The sequence below is a fragment of the Mustelus asterias genome, chromosome 15 (assembly GCF_964213995.1).
Source record: "Mustelus asterias chromosome 15, sMusAst1.hap1.1, whole genome shotgun sequence".
In the NCBI taxonomy this organism is placed as follows: Eukaryota; Metazoa; Chordata; class Chondrichthyes; order Carcharhiniformes; family Triakidae; genus Mustelus; species Mustelus asterias.
In genome coordinates, this window is record NC_135815.1 from 48,692,897 (window position 1) to 48,715,558 (window position 22,662).

General features: G+C 40.4%; 2 protein-coding genes across 3 annotated transcripts in view; one reads left to right on the top strand and one right to left on the bottom strand.

Moving 5' to 3' along the window:
• Nucleotides 1–495, bottom strand: part of asb3 (ankyrin repeat and SOCS box containing 3) — a 71,008-nt gene extending 70,513 nt beyond the window's left edge. The window contains exon 1 of the mRNA XM_078229846.1: nucleotides 283–495. The gene's annotated coding sequence lies outside the window, so the exon portion shown is untranslated. The remainder of the gene's footprint in view (nucleotides 1–282) is intronic.
• chac2 (ChaC, cation transport regulator homolog 2 (E. coli)) lies at nucleotides 25–22,502 on the top strand. 2 transcript variants are annotated; one of them, XR_013499648.1, is made up of 4 exons: nucleotides 25–366; nucleotides 11,760–11,795; nucleotides 20,228–21,156; nucleotides 21,986–22,502. XR_013499648.1 is itself a non-coding variant. In XM_078229847.1 (3 exons), the coding sequence occupies exons 1-3, from the start codon at nucleotides 232–234 to the stop codon at nucleotides 20,609–20,611; spliced, it is 555 nt and encodes a 184-aa protein (XP_078085973.1). In that variant the 5' UTR covers nucleotides 32–231; the 3' UTR covers nucleotides 20,612–22,502. The 2 variants fall into 2 exon arrangements, 1 of the variants encoding a protein (XP_078085973.1); XM_078229847.1 differs by having other exon boundaries at nucleotides 32–366; nucleotides 20,228–22,502.
• Nucleotides 22,503–22,662: the final 160 nt, after the last annotated feature.

Sequence of the window (22,662 nt, forward strand, 5' to 3'; positions counted from 1 at the left end):
GGAACTCCATTTCCCGTCAGGCCTTGGGCGGCCCGTTGCGCCTGCGCCCCCTGGCCGGGGCCCCGCCGTTGGCGGGGGAGGGCGGAGTCGGCTCCCGGTTTGGTTGCTCCGGGGTCACTCACCAGCAGCATCTTCCCCCCACCCCCCCCCCTCGAACAGTTCGCGATCCGTTTTTTCGGTCAAATAAGGACACGGGGCAGTCAGTCATCGTGGGAGGGAGGGTGTGCAGACATGTGGATATTCGGCTATGGCTCGCTGATTTGGAAAGTGGATTTCCCCTACCAGGAGAAGTTAGTGGGTTACATTCGGGGCTACATCCGTCGCTTCTGGCAGGGCAGCACCGACCACCGGGGCGTCCCGGGCAAGGTGAGTCAGGTAGGGGGTAGGGGGGTGGCTGACATTTGATCCCAATAACCGTCCCCAGTTGTGGCGGCTGTTTAAATCCCGGTGAAGTGACAGGTTTCCACCTGCCCTGGAGCCAGCTGTCTGTCCCCCTCGGATCCCCCCCCCTTCTCCACACGGTCACTCTTCTGCTCCGTATGCATTTGGAGCAGTGCAAACAGGATCTGTCCCTCCTGGTGCCGGGTAGGATATGGAGATGAAGAAGCAGTGCTCCGAAAGCTTATGGTATTTGCTACCAAATAAACCTGTTGGACTTTAACCTGGTGTTGTGAGACTTCTTGCCGAGTAGGATAACCAGTCTCTGCTTCTTGGTTTTTGCGACAGCTGCTAAATCCATGTCTGAAGAAAACACATCTACCCCAATAATACCTCCCTTGGTCACCGTTGTAAATGTTGTTGAGTTCCCAGACACTTGGCGACAGAATTATAACAAACAGTTGTGTATTCACTAACTGAGCAGCTACTTCATGCTTGTACTCTGCCTGCCCTCCTAGGGAGAACTTCCATATGCCTGACACACGACCCTGTTCCATCACCTCAGTCTCCATGTTCCTCTTTTAGTTAGGGCAACCAGTGGTATGATATTGTGTGTGAATGGAAACTGTGCATGCCATTTTGTAATGTACAAATTAAACAGGCTAACAATACATAACTATCAACATATGGTGAGGTATGGATTAAGCTGGTGCATAGCCCATCACATCTCCTTTTCGTTCCACCACTTTTTGTTGTAGAAAGATGAGGTTTGAAGACCAGTCCTTGATGGAACCTTGTGTTTGGTTTGCTCAAACACCAAGAGTGTGTAGTTATGTCAGTTGGTAGTGGTGTTGACTTTCTCAGGCTGGTGTCCTCAGTGTGGATGAACTGGAGCATTCTGTCTGTGTGCTCAGTGGGTGCAGGGTTTGCAGTGTTGTCCTTTAGAGGAGTCTGCGTGTCCACTGGTGTAGGTGGCCCATGTAGGATGACTGGAGTACTGTGTTAACTGTTGGTGCTGGTTCCAATACCTAGAGGAGGTGACGGCAAATGCATACATGGGTGGGCACTATCTGAGGCTGTTCAGTTGCGGGGCACAACAGTGACCACCATTGCTTCACCACTGACTGCAAAATCCAGGCCAAGAATTGGGAGAGTGACTTTAACTTTCTGATAAACGCCACATAATCATCGTGGCTAAATTATCCAGCCATTTTAAAATCTCCCAAAACCAAGAAGCTTTAAGACAGACCAGAGCAAAAAATGCAAACCATAGTTAAATTGACCAGGAGTTCATCTGCTACATTTTCCAAGGCATTTTGGTGTTATGGCTAATCTAATGGGACTTTTGAGGTGCATTGCTCCCTTATTACCTTTAATGTTAACACTTTGCATGCTGGTGTCTGTGTTGTAAGTCTAGCATTAAATGCCAAACATTTGCTCAATGGTGACTCAGTCCTCAATACTTATTGTTCAGATTAGTTCTGTTTATTTCAGCACAGCCCTATCTTTGCTGACAAACTTGTAGAGTTGAGAAGAAAAAACTATGCAGATGGTTAGCAATAATGGGCAGCCAAAGATTAATTTTAGCTGCATCAATGCTAGAGTGTTATCACCAAACACTTTATCTATGTTTGAAATCAAAGGTGTAAATAAAGCAATAATGAGATAAGTTGCATTTTTTTTAAAGTCAGGGTGCTGTATTTGCAGACCAATCTCGGGTTTAGTTCTGATACATTAAATTGGCTGATCTCATCTGGGCAGCAATAAGGATGATGCAATATCCTCAGTATCCCAAGGTAAGGGAGTGAGAGCAAAGTAGCATGTGGCGGTGATGTAATATCACATGATGATTAAGTAACAGATCTGGAGGGAGAAGTTTCAACTTTGTGCAGCGTTCCCAATATGTAAATAGAGTAATGGTTTTAACAACTATAGTCTCGAGCAGCTTACTTTGAAAGAACAGACCAACCCCAAGGAACCTGATCTGCTACAGACCAAGCAAGTCAGCAATCTTGGAAAGAGGGAACAGATTCAAGACTCACCAGAAAGTTGGAGCATCCCGGGTGCAGAAGATGCAAGCTGAGACACACAAACCTGGAGTCCGGACAGCAGTGAGCACAGACCCAAAGCAATGAGCAGCACCAGTGAAACAGAAACAATTCCAAAGCTCAGGCGAAGCATGGAAACCACACTATATTCGCAGAACCGTTTTGGAATACTGAAGGCTCATGATGGCCAAGAACTGAGACAACTGGAAGCCCACGAAATATAGAACTGCTTCTGGCTTACAAAAGAAAGAAATCAAAACACAGATCAGTATACTATGCAGTTCGGATCTATTGCTGACAGCAAGGCAGAGAGTTGATGAGACTTCAATTTCTTACGAAGAAGTGCTCAAAGGGCCAAAAGGCCTCCTCCTGCACCTATCTTTTATGTTTCTTCTAATTCCTGCAAGCATTTGATGCATATTTCAGCGTCCACAGAAGCTTGCATTAAAAGGGCCAAATTTAACAAGAGAAGGCAAAGACCAGGCAATAGCACAGATTTGTCATTAAAGATCTATACAGGTTGACAGAGAATTGCAATTATTATCTTGAGGGATGAATTGATTTGTGACAGAATTGTCTAGAAGTCTTCGAAGAATTATCCGACCTCCTACAGACAAGAGGATTTAACACTGATGAAAGTAGTGCAGATTGCGAGACAAATGGAACTCCGAAAACAGTATTTGTGATGAACATGAGATCCTGCGGAGTAGAACGAGTGAGACCATTCAATTTGTTGGCCAGAAGAGTGCACAAAAGCCTAAACCCACCAAAACAGGGAAAGCACTCAAATTGCCATCCAGAAATGTCTCCAATGTGGTGGGAACAAGCAAGAAAAATGTCTCGCAAAAGGAGTAGAGTGTCACAACTGGAAGGAAAAGCCTTTCAAAACTGTCACCCAAAAATGCTGACAACATTTAAAGAGGGAAAAAATACTAAAGCAGAGTCAAATACAGCAAGTGGAAGTATCAAGGGAGAAGGAACCAACTATCCAAGGGGGGGTAAATGAAACTGGAAATAAATACTGGAGTCTGAAACTCAAAAATGGATGAGCATCCCATAGAGTTCAAATTAAACACAGGAGCAATCCAGACAAAGTAAAATAGCTCAAGCAGATTATACTGCACCTCCGTCTATCAAATTACAGGGTTCTGGTGAAACGACATTGAAAGTTAAAGGCCAACTCATGATAAAGTTGAAGTATAAAAATAGAGAAATCTTCGAACCTCACTGTCATTCAAAATCAAGAATGCTCTCTAATAAACAGAAAGGTATGCTTAAAATTGAAACTAATCTATAAAGTTGATGAGCATCGCAGAAGTCCATTCTGAAATGAATTTCCAAAATTATTTACAGGCATCGGAAAACTAAAGACCAAATACCCTATCACCCTGAGGGCTGATGCTAAATCAATTTGCCTCTTGGCACAGAGGAAAGCGCACATGCATGGGTCAAAGTCAAGGATGAAATCAACAGCAAAGGGTTATCTCATTGATCACCATGCAACAAAATGGTATACAAGAATGGTCATGGTCCAAAAGCCAGATGGCTCTATTCGAATCTGTGTGAATTTAACGCAACTAAACAAATCAGTGGAATGTGAGATCCACCCAATGGCTTCAGTGGATGAGAATCTCACCAAACTTGACAAGAATACTCTTGTATACCAAATTTGATGCAAACAGTGGATTTTGGCAGCTGCCTTTTGACAAAGAATCCAGACTGTTGGCCACATTTGTATCACAATTGTCGTTATTCTTTTAATAGATTACCATTTAAAATTACATTCACTCCTAAAATTTTCCACAGAGCAATGTCTCAGATCCTACAAGGCATGATAATATGCCATATGGACGACATACCCTTGTACATGGCTCCATGAGAGAAGAGCATGACCACAGAGGTACAGCAGTCCTAAGAGGACGCAGGGCTAATACTGAACGAACAACGTGAGCTAAACCTATGATTAAAATTTTAGGTCACATAGTATAACTACTGGAATTACAGTTCCACAAAGAACAAAAGTAAACAGAGCTTCCACACCCAAGAACATTACTGAGCTTCAATGATTCCTCAGGATTGTCAATTAAGTAGGCAAGTTCCTACCAAATTTTGCAGAGGTCAGTGAGTATTTTGAGACCACTGTTGAGAGGGGGTCAGTAGTGGTCTGGAATGTGGACTAGCAAAATGCTTTTGAAAATATTGAACAACTTTTAATCTCCTCTGAAATGTTGGCACATGACGACCCAGAACTACAGGCCATAGTAGCAGAAATATTGTCAACAGGTCTGCAGCAGTATTATTTCAAGTGCAGAGTGATGGCAAACCTAGACCATTTTACTGTGCCTCGAGGTCATTATCAGAAGCAGAACAAAGATGCACCACAATCAAAAGAGAAGTATTGGCAGCAACACGGGCATGTGAAAAATTCTGAGTATGAAATGGAATTGCAGTTCAAAATAAAAGCCACTAGTCACTTTTCTGAACATAAAAGAAATTGCAAAGATTTTACCCAGAATCCAGTGTTTCAAATTAAGGCTAAAGAGATATGTCCAAAAGGCAATAAGTTTTCACCATTTAATATTTTGTGTTTTTAAGAGGTCTCTGTGTCTCTAGGTTAAACAGTTGGGTTTATCTAAATAATCCTTGTCACTTATTCCTTTTCACCATATATCTTTTCCCCTTTGTTATCCCTCAAGTATTCGTACATGTTCCCTAAGTATGATCTGACCTCTGCATTGTAAAGTGTCAACATATTCTCCAGTATCTTCTACCAGAATGTTCTGACTATATATCCAGAACCTTCTTTTAATTGGTGCTTACAGTATTTATACACCAAAAGTCATTAGTATATCATCACTCTTGGACTTGATCCAGTTGTCATGATCCATGTGGCTACCAACAACATCAGTTGAGGGAGTATGAACAGTTAAGTGCTAAATTAAAGAGCAGAAGCACAAAGGTAATATTTGGATTGCTACCTGAGGAACGAGAAAATTAGCCAATGGGATCAAATAGTTGAATGCATGGCTCAAAAATTGATGTGGGAGAATTGGGTTTTAATTCATAGGGCACTGGCACCAGTAGTGAGGGAAGAGTGAACTGTCCCATTGGCATGAGTTTCTCTCGAATTTGATTTGCCAGGTCTAGTATCCAGGCAAATCAAATAATTACGGCTATGGAGAAGACTTTAAACTAAATGGTCTGGGTAGGTTTAGAAAATTTATAAGTAAAGACAAGGCAATAGTGCAGAGTATTGATACAGATAATAACCAGGCTGTGACAGGAAAGGACAAAGTATACAAACATAAGAGTGCACTAGCGAGCAGGGAAAAATGGTAAAATGAGAGAATTTAAGGCTCTTTAACTGAATACACAAAGCGGTCATGACAAGATAGATGAATTGATGGTAAAAATACAAAATAAGTAGGTTTGATATAGCAATTGCAGAGAAGTGGTTGCAAGGTGATCAAGGCTGAGAACTGACCATTCAAGAGTATTTGACATTTCAAGGAAAAGGAGTTAGAGTAATCTTATAGGATGAGATCAGTGCAGTAATGAGAAATTATTTCTACCACCTAGAAGGACATGAGACAACAGATGCATGAGAACAACACCACCTGCAAGTTCCCCTCCAAGCCACTCCTCATTCTGACTGGGACGATATTGCCATTCTTTCATTGTTGCTGAGTCAAAATCCTGGAGCTGCCTTCCTAACAGTGTTATTGTTGTACTTGCACTACATGGACTGCAGCGGTCCAAGAAGATAGCTCGCCACCACCTTCGCAAGGGCAAGTAGGACTGGCCCAGCCTGATGGCCTATGTCCTAAAAATACTTTTTTTTAAAAAGTGGTTATACATTGGTTATAATGTTCGACTACTCTTTAGCTTCTGCAAAGGTCCCAGTAGATTGAAAAACCACAAATGTAATGCCTCTGTTCAAGAAAGGAAAGAGACAGGAAGCTTCAATTAGACCAACATCTATCATTGGCAAAATACTAGAATCCAAGATTATGGAAGTAGTAATCGGGCGTTTAGAAATTCATCAGTCTCAAGTCCAACAGGTTTATTTGGTAACATGAGCTTTTGGAGCATTGCCCTTTCATCAGGTGAGCGCTCCAAACAACCCGGGATCTTGGATGCATGTCACACTATCTGTAACCCCTACGACTTGCCTGGGCTTGCAAAATCTCACTAACTATCCTGGCTGGAGACAATACACATCTCTTTAACCTGTGCTTAACCCTCTCTCTACTCACATTGTCTGTACCTTTAAGACTTGATTACCTGTAAAGACTTGCATTCCAACCATTATTTTGTAAATTGAGTTTGTGTCTTTATATGCCCTGTTTGTGAACAGAACTCCCACTCATCTGATGAAGGAGCAGCGCTCTGAAAGCTTGTGGCTTGTGCTACCAAATAAACCTGTTGGACTTTAACCTGGTGTTGTGAGACTTCTTACTGTGGATAAAGGGAAGCAAGTAGAACTATTCTATTTGGATTTCCAAATGGCATTCAATAAGGTGCCACCTAAAAGGTTACTACACAAGCTACGAGCTACGTGTTGGGAGTAATATATTAGCGTGGATAGTAAATTAGAGTCATAGAAGTTTACAGCATGGAAACAGGTCCTTCGTCCTAACTTGTCCATGCCGCCTCTTTTTTTAAACCACTAAGCTAGTCCTAATTGCCCATGTTTGGCCCATAGCCTCTATACCAATCTTACTCAATGGGTAAGATTGGTACAGAGGGATATGTCTAACAACAAAAAATAAAGTCAGGATAAATGAGTCATTTTCAGGTTGGCAAAGTTTGATTAGTGTTGTATCATAGGGATCAATATTGGGGCCTCAAGTATTTACCATCTATATTAATGAATTGGTTGAGAGACTGCATGTATTGTTGCCAAGTTTGCTGACAGGATAAAGATAAGTAGGAAAGCAAGTTGTGAGGAGTGCACAAAAGGGCTAGATTTTCAAAGAGCTCCAAGGTAGGGAGCCTGTTGTGGGGGCAATTTCATAATTGCAGTCCTCACAATCACCTTGGGATCCCGATGCCCTTGGTCAATTTGTAATATTGAAAGACCGGCAGGGGAGCAACAGGGCATCTGCTTGCCTTCAGTTAGGGAACCTTCAGATTCCTTAAGGAGCTTGTCATGGGGCCTGTTTGGTGCAAAATTGAATTCTTGAACTTTATTTCAGTGAACCCGAACTGCTGTCACGGTCACTGTGGGGCTAAGTAAAGTTTATTTGTCCATCTGTTTTGACATTTTAGTTAACACTGTGTCAATGCAAGTGCAGAACCTTCATTTTTCCGATAAGGCCCCTTTCTTCCTCATTGATACTGCGCTCCATGCCTGCTCTATCCATCTTTTTAGATTCCCTGCAGTGCAGAAGGAGGCCATTCGGCCCATCGAGTCTGCACCAGCTCTCTGACAGAGTATTTTATCCAGGCCCCCTCCCCAACCCTGGCCCTGAAACCCCACACACTTATCATTGCTAATCTGTCTAAGGGGCATGATCAATCCACCTAACCTGCAAGCTTTTTGGAATTGTGGGAGCAAACCAGAGCACCTGGAAGAAACCCACGCAGGCACAGGGAGAACATGCAAACTCCACACAGTCACCAAAGGCCAGAGTCGACCACGGGATCTTGGCGCTGTGAGGCAGCAGTGCTGACTACTATGCCACCTTGCTGCCCTTGGCCAAAGAGGCCCCCTTCAATATCTAGCCAATCAAGCCCCTTAGAATCTTATGTTTCAATATGGTAACCTCTTATTCTTCTAAATTCCATGCGTTTACGCCCAACCTTTTCTCATAAGACATTTTCTGCATCCCAGGAATCAACCTAGTGTACCTTCTCTGGACAGCATCCAATATATGTATATCCCTCCTTACATAAGGAGACTAAAACTGTAAACAGTCCTCTAGATATTGAAGGTTGCCATCTGCCTTTGCTGCTGGTGCTCTGCAAGCAGCTCCCATCTTCTGGAGGTGCTTGGTTCCATAACTTGGGTGCTAATCTCAAGTCTTGAACAATTAGGGCATTTACATTTAAAAACAGCATCATGCTGGGCGTCAGGTCTTCCGCCCCCCCCCCCCCCCCCCCCCCCCCCCACCAATTTGTAAATCCAACCCAAAAAGTCTGCAATGGGTATAAATGAGTGGGCTAAAATATGGCAAATGGAGAATAATGTGTGAAGAAATGTGAGGCTGTCCACTTTGGTATGAAGAACAGAAAAAAAGAGTATAAGTTAAATGGAGAGAGACTGCAGAATGCTGCAGTACAGAGAGATCTGGGTGTCTTAGTGCATGAATCCCAAAAAGTTGTTATGCCGGTGCAACAAGTCATTCAGAAAGTAAATGGGATGTCGGCCTTTATTGCAAGGAGGACGCAACATAAAAGTAGGGAAGCCTTGCTACCATTGCATAGGGCATTGATGAGAAAGCACCTAGAGGACTGTTTACAGTTTAGTCTCCTTATGTAAGGAGGGATATACATATATTGGACGCTGTCCAGCGAAGGTACACTAGGTTGATTCCTGGGATGAAGAAAATGTCTTATGAGAAAAGGTTGGGCGTAAACGCATGGAATTTAGAAGAATAAGAGGTTACCATATTGAAACATAAGATTCTAAGGGGCTTGGTTGGCTAGATATTGAAAGAATGTTTCCTCTTGCAGGGGAATCTAGAGCAAGGGAGGCACCTTTTCAGAATGAGTTCTCCCCTTCAACATAGAGATGAGCAGAATTTCTTCTCAAATCATTAATCTTTGGAATTCTCTACTGCTGATCATCGTGATCATGTTGAATGGCACAGAAGACTTGAGGGGCTGAATGGCTTTTTCCTCTTATTTCTTGGTTCTTAAATTCTTAAGTAATAGTTAGCAGTGTTAAGTTGAATTTTGCCATTTGTCTTTGCAGTTAAATTGCAGAATTTAGATTAGCAATGTATCAGCATCTTCTATCTTTCCCTATGTTAGTGCTGTTACTTAAGTTTGAGCAGCTTGTATTTCACTTCAATATTCAGGACATGAATGAAGATGAGAAAAGTATATATCCCAAGCACTGAACCCTGCATGAAGCCTTTCAAAACTTCCCAACTTGGAATTGTGCATCCCAAGTATTTTAAACCAATTGTTTATTGAAGTTCCATGTTATACCTTGGGCTTTTTTATTCAGTTTTTAACTCGATTAGGAATGTTTGATGAGGGAACACATTATGGAAGTGCACTATCATTTTCTTTGTGACGTTTTCAAATAACTCCAGGTTTAACAATCATGCTTGTTTATTAAAGACATACAATATGTCTTTGTATAGACATATACAACACTCAAGACTTTTAGTTTTTATTATTTGTCCTGTATCGGGTATACTGGTTCAGACTTGCACTGCAACAAAGCAGGGCAAATCAGGTCAAACACTGTCCAATTGCCAACTCCCCATCATTTCTGTAAAGACCACCCACCAATAACTTGCTTGCTGATGCAGTTTAGGTTCTACCAGAAGGACTGCTCCATACCACAGTTCAGTCTTGATCCAAACTCTGACACGACTTGAATTCCTGAGTGGAGAATTACTGCTTGTGTTGGTAATTCTTCACTCAAAATGAGAATTGTACTTGGTTTTTCAGTTCTTTTTCTAGTGCAAAGACAGACCTTTTGTTGTACATTTTCTCTGGGGATTTTTTTGTTGTTCTTTCAGAATGTGGGCATTGCTGCCAAGGCTAACATTTGTTGTCCTTGAAGGTGATGGTGAACTTGAACTGCTGCAGTCCATCTAGTGCAGGTACACCCATGTGCTATGAGGAAGGGATTTTGATCCAGCAAGAGTGAAAGAACAGTGATACAGTTCCAAGTCAGGATGATGTGTGGTCTGGAGGGGAACTTGCAGGTGGTGGTGTTCCCATGTGTCTTGCACTTATAACTCTAGGTGGTAGAGGTTGTGGGTTTGGATGGTGCTGTCAAATGAGGCTTGGTCAGTCACTGCAGTGCATCCTGTAGATGGTACGCACTGCTACTACTGTGTATTGGTGGTGGAGGGAGTGAATGTTTGAGCTTGTGGATGAGGTGCCAGTCAAGTGGCCTGCTTTGTCCTGACTTAAATTGAGCTTCTTGAGTGTTGTGGGAGCTGCTCTCATCCAGGCATGTGGTGATTATTCTATCACTCTCTGGCTTGTGCCTTGTAGGTGATGGACAGACTTTGTGGAGACAGAAGGTGAGTTACCTGTTGCAGAATTCCCTACCTTTGACCTGCTCTGCTGCCACAGTATTTTAATGGATGGCTCAATTTCTGCTCAATGTTAACCCCAGGATGTTGACAGGAGTGGTTCAAAGATGTAATAAACTAAGAAACATTTTCTGTATGTGACAAAAACAACTTGGTGTTTATTGATTATTGAAAGCAGCATGTTTATCACAGGTATTGTATTGTGAATATATCTACCGTATATAATCCAGAAATATCAGATTAAGGCAATCAAATATTTGCAGGCCTTGGAATGTGATTGACACTGGCACTGGAGTATTTATTGCTCATCCCCTAGCTGCCTGTGGGAATGTGGAACTGGATTCCCATTTGGGCTGAATCAGATGGGAGTAGTAAATTGAGTGAACCAATTGGGTTTTTGCTTACAAAAGTTCATATAGCCTATAAATTACCAGAATTATTTGAATTCAGTTTCATAACCTGTCATGGTGAAATTCGAACGAGCCACCTATGACTTGCTAGTCCCAGACCTTAGACAATATATTATTTCACTATATAATCAGTGTTTCCTCTTCAAATTGAGGTTATGTTAATTAATAAAATTAAAATTTGCATCAGCACCCCCCCCCCAGATTTATTTCCATTGAAGTAAAATGCTAAAATTATTGTACAAATAGAATAAACTTAGAGAACATTTTAGAATACATCTAATTAGATGTTCATAATAGCACATGGGTTAAGATTCAGTACATTCAAATGTGCAATGCTAAGTATAATTTAAAATATAGAATGCAGTGACTGACTTTGCCTGTGAATAGTGAGATAATCTTATTACTATTATTCTCTGAGAGTGGACAAATAAGCAATCTGCAGAATGATTTCTGAAAGGACAAGTTACAATGTGTTCTGTAATTAATAAAATTCTGGTCTAAGTCATGCGTTTGTTACTGGAACCATAGTATTTGGAGCCCAAGTATATGTCAGTTTCGTTGAAATGCAAGGAAATATTTTTTTATTTTGACGTCTTTTAAAATTAGACCAATGTTGGCTTGTCCTTAATCAGAGTATAATTAAATTGTGTGATTATACACGTCTTAAGACTTTATGTATTTCTATTCCATCCCTGTAGCCTGGAAGAGTTGTCACACTTGTTGAAGACCCTGAGGTAAAAGAATAATGTATAATTGTAAATCAGTCCTTCGGTTTAAGATTTTTTTATGCGTTCATTAAAAGTATTTGAAATATTTAAGCCTCTGTGTAGGGGCAACAGCAAGCCATTGTATATTTATTAGCTGATTAAACGTGCAAAATAGCAGAATTCTTCAAAATTATAGAATTGCATATTGGTCAAATCTAAACTCTCAAATAACACAAACTTTGCAGCAAAATATAGTACCTCTATTTATCAGCGTCCAAACTTGGAAGGCAGAGGAAACTACGTCAAACTTCAGCATGCGTGTTTATTGCATAGGATTTAAATCTAATGCTGGCTGATTAGCAGAAAGTCTCATGAAAACGTCTTTAATTTGACCCATGTCCTTGCAGCTCATTTAGCTACTACAGCGGTACCCACCCCTTCCCACACTAAGATGCTTCAAGCTAGGCATTAAGTGATGCTCCCTTCCCAAAGCCTCTACCACATGATATGTGAGGAGATCAAAACTGGACACTTCTTTTATGGTTTGGCCACTGTTAGAATAAATGTACAAGGACAAAATACAGTACTTTGTTTTTTAATTTTATTATAAATTGTAGTGGGAAGTTTTGTTTCGGTGGCCGGATTACTTTAGAAAGTTCTAAAAAACAACTTTGATAAGTAAACTCTTGCAAAGGTAAACAAAACTCAGTCTTTAAAGCGTAATAAAATTTTATATTTAAAACTAGCTTTATTAAAACATACAATAGACAGACAAACAAAAACTTTGGCTGAAGGGGGGATGCAAGGTAGGCTCAATGACACAACAACTGCTCTGAGCTTTCTCCGCAGATATCCACTTTTGTGCCAAAAACTTGAGCAATTATACAATTCAGTTATCTTAGGTTAAACCCAGCAATTAACTTAATATGATGTCATTTAATATTCAACTTGTCAATCTATTCGTGACATTCTTAAATCAAATTACAATCTGACACCTTAAAATAATAGTTTGCCATTTGTTCATTCAACTATTGTAAGCATGCTACTCAATCAAAATGGCTTCCTGGTTGCTTAGTAATACAAAACTATAATTTTAACTTATTCAGCATTTTGTGGGGTAGTCAAAACTCTTTTTTTCTACTGGATGAGGGCCCAGTCATCTGGCAGAATTCCCAGGATGAACTCCCTGTTCTAGAATACAAAATTATATAATTTGTTCTTCTAAACAATGTATGATTTCATAACTTGTACCATGATTAATTTACATTGTAGTCAAGTTTTCATATTTTAGTTAATTCACTGACACAATTAGTCCTTGAGTTTTACAATCGAATACTGGCAAGCTTATTAGCTTTACATTTACGATTTAAATGCCTAATTTTTTTCTAAAACCTTGTGTTAAAATATTAGCTGCTTGATATCCTTATGTTGGGTATTATATGATTAAATATTCCCTTCTTCATAAATGCACCTCACTCTGGCTATCACTGCATGGCATGTATGTGAGTCTTTACAGATCTATGCACTGGAATACCCAGATCTCTCTTTCTCTGCCTAATTTAGTGCTCTTCTCTAAAGCGTGTACATATTTTTATTATTCATCCTGCTCACATGCATAACACTGCACTTTTCCCAGTTAAACATCACGTGCCAATCAAATCAGGATTGACCTGAAGCTATCAAGTGCCACCTACAATCATGACATTTACACAGCTCTTCATATCTAGCGGATCCTACCCCGACCTAGATCATAGTCACACAGTACAGAAGAGGCCCTTCAGCCCATCAAGTCTGCACCAACAAAAACAACACTAAATCTACACTAATCCCACTTTCCAGCACTTGGCCCATGGCCTTGAATGTTATTACATTTCAAGTTAATAAAAATACTAAAGAGCAAAGTTTCCAACATCAAGCTTTGCAGGACATCACTGGTAACCGATCTCCAAATAAATCCAAATCCATGTATACCCACTTTTTCTACTGTGTTCCAGTTAGTTCTCGATGCAAGTTAACATATTAGTTGCCTGTCCTCCCATGAAATTCTCTCCATACAGCTCATTGTCTTTCTATTTCCCTTCTTTCCCGATAACCCTCCCAAAAAGTCACCGCTTTAACCGAACCTATGCCTACCCAACCTGTCTCTCTCTCTCTCTTTTAGCTGTCATCCAATTTCCAACTCTGTGAAGATCCTCAGGTTATTTTCTCTGTTAAAATGCTTTATAATTGTAAATCATAGATTTTGCAAAATTTGCTGTTTCACTGTATTTTGTGCCCACAGGGTGTTTAATGTCAGTCTTGACAGTCTGTCCTTTCATTTCACCCTAATCCGCAGATTTGCTTTGATTCTGTCTTTCTCAGTAGGAATGTGGTGGTGATAAATGGCAACTATAGATCCTGCAAGGCAGATTAGTTTCAAATTGTGTGACTATTCTTTTGTAATGCTCACTATTTGCCATTTAAAGGCCTCTCTTCATTTTTAAAAATAGATCCCCAAAAAGCATCACATGAGAACATTGCTTTGCTCAATATGATCTGAACAATGCACCAAGTTACATCTATAACATACTATTGTTCAACAACAACAGCTGATATTTATATAGCACCATGATATAGTAAACCATCCCAAGGCAATTAAATGAAACATTATCAAGCAAAATTGGAGAGCCAATGTGACCAAAAGCTTGATCAAATGGATATATTTTAGGGCACATCTTAAGACAGAGGCTGAGGGAGGAAGTGCTAAAATTAGGGCCCAGGAAACTGAAGATATAGCTATTAATGGTTCAGCAATTTTGAAGTTTGTACCATGTAAAAGACGAGATGAGTTTACAGATTTGCAAGGCTGGGGAAAGTTACAGTAATTGCAAGGAGCAAAGTTATGGAGTGATTTGAATATGAGAAAATTTGAAATCTCTTTGGACATCCACTGTTTCTAGTTGTTCATCATTTAAATAATGCTCACCTTTTTTAGTCTAAATTGGATTATCTTGCTCTAGTCTGCATTGAAATTCACCCATCACATTTTTGTCTGTTTACTTAATCCATCAATATCTCCTTGCAATGTTATGCTCCAATCTACATTACTTAGTATATTTGTCAATCTTTTGGCATCAACATGCTTGAATATATTAGTTGAGGTTCCAGCACAGATCATTGTGAAACTTCCTTCCCTTTTGAGTGCATGTCCTTTAGTACACTCCGTTCTCTCTCTCACAAATAATCTCGATTAGCCTTCAATTCCACAAGCTTGAAATTTAACTAACAGTCTCATAATTTGGAACCTTAACAAATGCCCCCCGAAGTTCTATATTAACTACATCAAGAGATGTTCCATTGTCGAGTATTTTAGTTCCTTTCTCTAACAATTCAATTAAGTTTGTTAGACATGATCTACCTTTTACAAATCCATTTTAGCTGTTTAATCGACTTTTTTCCAAGTGCTCAGTCACTCTGACCTTAATTATTGATTCCAGTAATCACCCCAGATGTTAGACTAACAAGGCTATAATTTCTCACTTTTCTTTATCTCAACTTTCTTAAGTTTGCCATTTTTCAACCTCGCTGGCCATGGAGGACTTTAGAATGGGCTAGGCAACATCATTTATGGTGGAGACCAAAAAATGGTTATGGTCTTGCAATGTTTAATTGGATGAAATTGTGGCGCATCCAGTCCTGGCCGTTTGATAAATGAATTGACAGCATGTAGAGCAGGGATCAAGTGAGGCGGTGATGCAATATTGCTAGATGTTATTGACATACATGTAGAACCTGAATTCTCGCATGTAGATGTGGTGTAGAAGAGTGCCAAGGATAGATCCATGGGAGCTCCAGGACTGGCATGCAGAGCTACAAACAGAAGTAGGAGCTTCTCTGGCTAATATTGGATAGTGTGATCAAATGCTGTTCATCAGGATGGCCAGAACTTCAATCTCACCTTTGTGTTCTTGAAACCAATTCAACTGGAGGAGCTGAGATGGTTATATTATCCACCCATCCCGGTGCCCCATAACATCTTGAGTGGATATCCATGTCTTCACGATAAATAAAAGTGCAACTAAAAGAAGTCTCACTAAGCTGGATAATGGAGAAGAGGCATTGGAGCAGGGTGGCATGGGTGACTCCTATCAAAGGCTGTAGACAGGATGAGAAGGGATAGTGCACCATGATCCCAGTCAGAATGTGTAATTTGCAACTGATTAGAACTGTTGTAGTGCTTGACAGGGCTCGAAACCTATAGTTCAAAAATGCAGTTTGAAGTAAAATGGGCACAGTCTTTGAGAGACAACAAGAACAAAACAAGGGATAGGATGTTGAAGATGGCTTCATCAGAGGAGTCGAGGATGAGTGTCTTGATGAGTGGCGATAACAATTTGAAAGCAATAACTCGGTATGACAGCCAAGATAGGAAAGTGGATGATTACAGTTCACTGAAAATGCTGATAAAGGAGCAGATAATGGATCTCATGGACAAGATGAGCAAGGCAAAGATAATGGGGAAATAATGATATAGGTTCAAGCTAGGGTAGGAAGGCAAAGTCTGGTTGGGTTTAGCATGCTGGGCAAGAGGAAGGGGGTAACAAGAGGCAACAGATTTAATCAATTTAATGCATGAACTCCTTTACACTTGTTGAGGGTGGGGTGAGAAAGGGAGAAGTGTTTAGAACATAGAACATAGAACATTACAGCGCAGAACAGGCCCTTCGGCCCACGATGTTGCACCGACCAGTTAAAAAAAAAAACTGTGACCCTCCAACCTAAACCAATTTCTTTTCGTCCATGAACCTATCTACGGATCTCTTAAACGCCCCCAAACTAGGCGCATTTACTACTGATGCTGGCAGGGCATTCCAATCCCTCACCACCCTCTGGGTAAAGAACCTACCCCTGACATCGGTTCTATAACTACCCCCCCTCAATTTAAAGCCATGCCCCCTCGTGCTGGATTTCTCCATCAGAGGAAAAAGGCTATCACTATCCACCCTATCTAAACCTCTAATCATCTTATATGTTTCAATAAGATCCCCTCTTAGCCGCCGCCTTTCCAGCGAAAACAATCCCAAATCCCTCAGCCTCTCCTCATAGGATCTCCCCTCCATACCAGGCAACATCCTGGTAAACCTCCTCTGCACCCTCTCCAAAGCCTCCACATCCTTCCTGTAATGTGGGGACCAGAACTGCACACAGTACTCCAAGTGCGGCCGCACCAGAGTTGTGTACAGTTGCAACATAACGCTACGACTCCTAAATTCAATCCCCCTACCAATAAACGCCAAGACACCATATGCCTTCTTAACAACCTTATCTACTTGATTCCCAACTTTCAGGGATCTATGCACACATACACCTAGATCCCTCTGCTCCTCCACACTATTCAAAGTCCTCCCGTTAGCCCTATACTCAACACAACTGTTATTCCTACCAAAGTGAATTACCTCACACTTCTCCGCATTAAACTCCATCCGCCACCTCTCGGCCCAACTTTGCAACCTGTCTAAGTCTTCCTGCAGACTACGACACCCTTCCTCACTGTCTACCACACCACCGACTTTGGTGTCATCAGCAAATTTGCTAATCCACCCAACTATACCCTCATCCAGATCATTAATAAATATTACAAACAGCAGTGGCCCCAAAACAGATCCCTGAGGTACACCACTTGTAACCGCACTCCATGATGAATATTTACTATCAACCACCACCCTCTGTTTCCTATCCGCTAGCCAATTCCTGATCCAATTTCCTAGATCACCCCCAATCCCATACATCTGCATTTTCTGCAGAAGCCTACCATGGTGAACCTTATCAAACGCCTTACTAAAATCCATATATACCACGTCCACTGCCTTGCCCCCATCCATCTCCTTGGTCACTTTCTCAAAAAACTCAATAAGGTTAGTAAGGCACGACCTACCTGCCACAAAACCATGCTGACTATCACCTATCAATTCATTACTCTCCAAATAACTATAAATCCTATCCCTTATAATTTTTTCCAACATCTTGCCGACAACAGAAGTGAGACTCACCGGTCTATAATTCCCGGGGAAGTCTCTGTTCCCCTTCTTAAACAATGGGACAACATTCGCTAACCTCCAATCTTCTGGTACTATACCAGAGGCCAACGACGACCTGAAGATCAGAGCCAGAGGCGCTGCAATCACTTCTCTTGCCTCCCAGAGAATCCTTGGATAAATCCCATCCGGACCAGGGGATTTATCTATTTTCAGACCCTCCAGAATATCCTGCACATCCTCCTTATCAACTGTAATACTGTCTATTCTACTCCCTTGCAACCCAGTGTCCTCCTCAGCTATATTCATGTCCCCTTGCGTGAACACCGAAGAGAAATATTGGTTCAATGCTTCACCAATCTCCTCCGGTTCCACACATAACTTCCCTCTGCCATCTATAACTGGCCCTAAACTTGCCCTAACCAACCTTCTGTTCTTGACATACCTATAGAACGCCTTAGGATTCTCTTTAACCCTATCCTTAAGAAGGTCGTTCGTAATAAGAAAACAAACCCAAGGTTTAGCTCTTCATTCTGGGATGATCCTGGATTACTGAGTACTTTTGACAGAGGAGAGTAGAGGCTGATGGTGCTTGAATAAAAGCAAAATGCTGTTGCTGGAAATCTGAGATAAAAACTGAAAATAGCAAGTCCTGTTTTGCAAGCCCAGGCAAGTCTGGCTGGAGACAATACACATCTCTTTAACCTGTGCTTAACCCTCTCTCCACTCACATTGTCTGTACCTTTAAGGCTTGATTACCTGTAAAGACTCTCATTCCAAACATTATCTTGTAAATTGAGTTTGTGTCTTTATATGCCCTGTTTGTGAACACAACTCTCACTCACCTGATGAAGGAGCAGCACTCCGAAAGCTTGTGGCTTGTGCTACCAAATAAACCTATTGGACTTTAACCTGGTGTTGTGAGACTTCTTACTGTGCTTACCCCAGTCCAACGGCGGCATCTCCACATCAAGGCTAACATTTACAGCCCATTCCTAATTGCTCTTGAAGGTGCTAATTAGGTGCCTTTGAGAACTGCCACAGGTAAATTTCCAACAGTTTGATAAAACTGAGAGACTTGCTAGGCCATTTCAGAATCAATCACATTGCTGTTGACTTAGAATCATAGAAATTCATAGAAACCCTACAGTGCAGAAGGAGGCCATTCGGCCCATCGAGTCTGCACCGACCACAATCCCACCCAGGCCCTACCCCTACATATTTTACCCGCTAATCCCTCTAACCTACGCATCCCAGGACACTAAGGGGCAATTGAACATGGCCAATCAACCTAACCCGCACATCATACCAGAACAGACAAGGACAGCAGATTTCTCCCCCCTAAAGCCCATCTATTAGTTCCATGGTCACCATTACTGATACTGTCTTTCTATTTCAGATTTATTTAATTGACTGAAGTTCAACTCCCCAGCTGCTGTGGTGGGATTTGAATCATGGTTCAGGCCCTGGATTGCTACTCCAGTAACATAAACACTATGCCATCATTTCTGGATGGTTGTGTGTTTTCTGCTCAACACATTAAATCGGCAGAAAATGTAAATAATAGTAAAATGCTGATCTCCTGCAGATAAACCACAGCACATCAAATAGTATATTCACTAAACAGTAACAGAACCTTTTCAATGATAGGCCAGAGGCTTTCTGTTCTCTGCTACCTTTGATTGTGTAAAGCTAAACACCATTTTAATTTAATATGTCAGAATTATTCCCTATTTTAATGCGATGCTTATCGATAGTAGTTCCATAATTGTGTTTATTGAGATCTCAAATTTTCTTTTGAAAGAGGTGCTACAAAAGCTTGATTCCCCCCCCCCCCCCCCCCCCGGTTGCATTGTGTGGGAATAAAGATAAGCTTTCAGTCGAGTTTGATTATTTTGGTGAGAGCTTTCACTAAACAATTTGTTGGATCAGTGTAAATACTGTAGATTTTAAGAATTCTGAAGCATTTTGTTCCTTGTTGAGTTTCTGATCTCAACCAAGAGGTTGAGAATGATGCATATTACATACAAAGACTTCCCCAGAGGGAATGCTAAGCAATTCTCTCTGAAAGAGAATTGATTCAGGTAAGAATGGAGGGGAATGGTAAACTAAAGTTTCATGAATATTAATCCTTTGTACATTGTGTGTGGCAATATAGTCACTTATATGGAGCAATTCAAGCTGGGTTCGAATCTGCCATGTTAATTGAGGACGAAAGGGTGCAAATTTCATCAATCCAAAACATGAATATTTGCAATGCTAAACATATATAATTAATTGCTCACCTATCCATAATGCAATCACAAAACTAGCCCATTCCATGTTTGTGAAGTTTGTATATCTGGTTAAACTTGTTTTCTGCAGTAAACCAGTGGAATTCTTTATTGGATAAGATGTATTCTTATTTTGGACCAATGTATTACCATATTATATGTTTATGTTCAGGGCCTTGTGTGGGGTGTGGTGTATAAGCTTCCAGATGGAAAGGAAGACGAGGTGAAGGAATATCTTGACTTTCGAGAAAAAGATGGTTACAGGACCATTACTGTCACATTTTATCCTAAGGATACTTCAATAGATCCTTTCCCTGTGATGCAATATATAGGAACATGTGATAATCCCAATTACTTGGGCCCAGCACCCTTGGAAGACATGGCTCTGCAGATTTTAAATGCTGTTGGGCAAAGTGGAAGGAACACGGAGTACTTGTTTGAACTTGCCAACTCCTTACGAAAGCTTGTTCCAGAAGATACAGATGAACACCTCTTTTCATTGGAGAAAATGGTCAAGGAGCTTTTAGAGAGAAATGGAAAAAGTAACTATATATAAAGGATTGTTGCAATACAACAGAACTGGATCGGAGACTTTCTTCTTAACCCCTTTTTACTCTTAATTTATTCTTGCTGTATCGTTATTATTCCTGACAATGTCCACCAAAATAAGAATAGAAGGTACTGAATGCAATGCTGATGACCTCAATGTGATATTTAAAAAGTAACTATGTACTCCGTGTATCAAAATGTGTTCTCATTATTTAGCCATGGTGCTTAGTAAAGTCATGCTTACACTGGAGGTGTACTTGCCAACAAGTCTGGTTACAAATTAAACCCAAGAATGATTTACGCTGAATATTTGGGTATTATTGGTAATATTTTTAGTATTGTCATAAATTCAAGTGAAGTCAAATTTCAACTTGGCAGGATGATATTAGCCAATAAAGTATCATTCATTTGGATGTTGCCTGCCTGTCTTGTTGCTGGAAACAGCAAACATCCAGTGTTTAAAATCAGTGTATTATATGTACCGTAGATGAATGTTGGATTGCAGAATTCGTCCCAGAAGTTGACTTGTATGTATAACATCTGATAATCGAAGCATTTCTATTGTGACCATTGTAAATGGCTCTGTAGCACGTCCCAACAGAACCTGAAGGACACTTAATTAAAAACAGAAAATGCTGGAAATATTCAGTAACATCTTTGGAAAGAGAAACAGATTTAAGGTTTAATTCAATACTGTTAGATTTTAACAGTCTTTTAAACAAGGAAAGGAAAGAACAACAGGAAAGGGATGTAATACATTGGTAGGCAAGAGTGATTAAATGACAAAAAGGGATGATGGAGCCAGGTAAAAGGAGTGGTAATGGACAAGGGCATTACAACAGTGACCATTATAACAGTAATGATGTATTTTTTAAAAAAGTGCTTCCTACATACTGAAGTTGTGAAAGGTGCTATGTAAGTGCAAGTTTTTCTTTACAAGAATCAAATAGTCCCGGGGGCTTTAAATAACAGCTGTCTGGAAAATGTGGGGGTGATGTTATGATCTGAAATTGTTGAACTCAACATTAAGTTCGGTAAGTTATCTTCATAACCACTGCTTCTATATTTTTTGCAAAGAGCCAGTACTGGTAATCATTCTACTGTTAACGTTTACAACTCCTTTTGACCAATTTTCCCCTTTTTCATGCATCATTACCAGCCCCTTTTTGCTTTGCACCGTCATTCTTTTTTATTATTTAACCACTCTGCTTTCCACCCTATAACAAATCATTCCTCCCCTGTCCCACCCCTTGCCCGTCTAGACATACTTAAAAACTGTAAAATCCCTAACTTTTTCTAGTTCTGATTTATGGTTATTGATCTGAAACATTAACTCTGTTTCTCTCTCTTCAATACTGCCTGTCCTACTGAGTATTTCCAGCATTTTCTACTTTTAGATTTCCAGCGTGAGTAAATGTATTCATTTTGTACATTAGACCATTTTGTACATCAGTACGTTGCATATTCTAGGTGTTTGGTCAAAGCCGCAAATGTCCGAATTGCACTAAACTTGTGTACATGGTTTCTGAACAATATCTGCCTCTCTACTTCAGGGTTTTAACACTAAATCGATATACGCAGATTTTTGCCAAATATTTGGAAAAGGTGAGGTTGCAAACTACAATACAATGAGCTATAATTATTTTCAGACTATAAAAGCTATCAATAGAAACAAATATCATTTTCTGTTAGTTTTAAATTATAATAGAAGCTAGTGTGTTTTGACTTGCACTGGAAACTACATTTAAATCGGGATTGCTCTAAAGCACCATTGTGATTCTCATTTGTCAAGCTGCTGTTGTTTAGCAAGTGATTCTGTTTTTCATGAATGTAAAGTAATGTCATTATTGAACTTTATTTACCAGTTTTAAATGAACCTCAAAGAAACAGCCATTTTTAAAAAAAATAAAAATGTAATACCATTAATGAGACTGTCGATTCTTAAAAAAAATGAATTCCTTCATTGGTGTTTGCTAAGACTGACAAATTCAAAAACTCATTCTAATTTGAGTGGGAATCATGTTTTATGTGGTACTGACAGCTCTTAAAGTCTGCAGC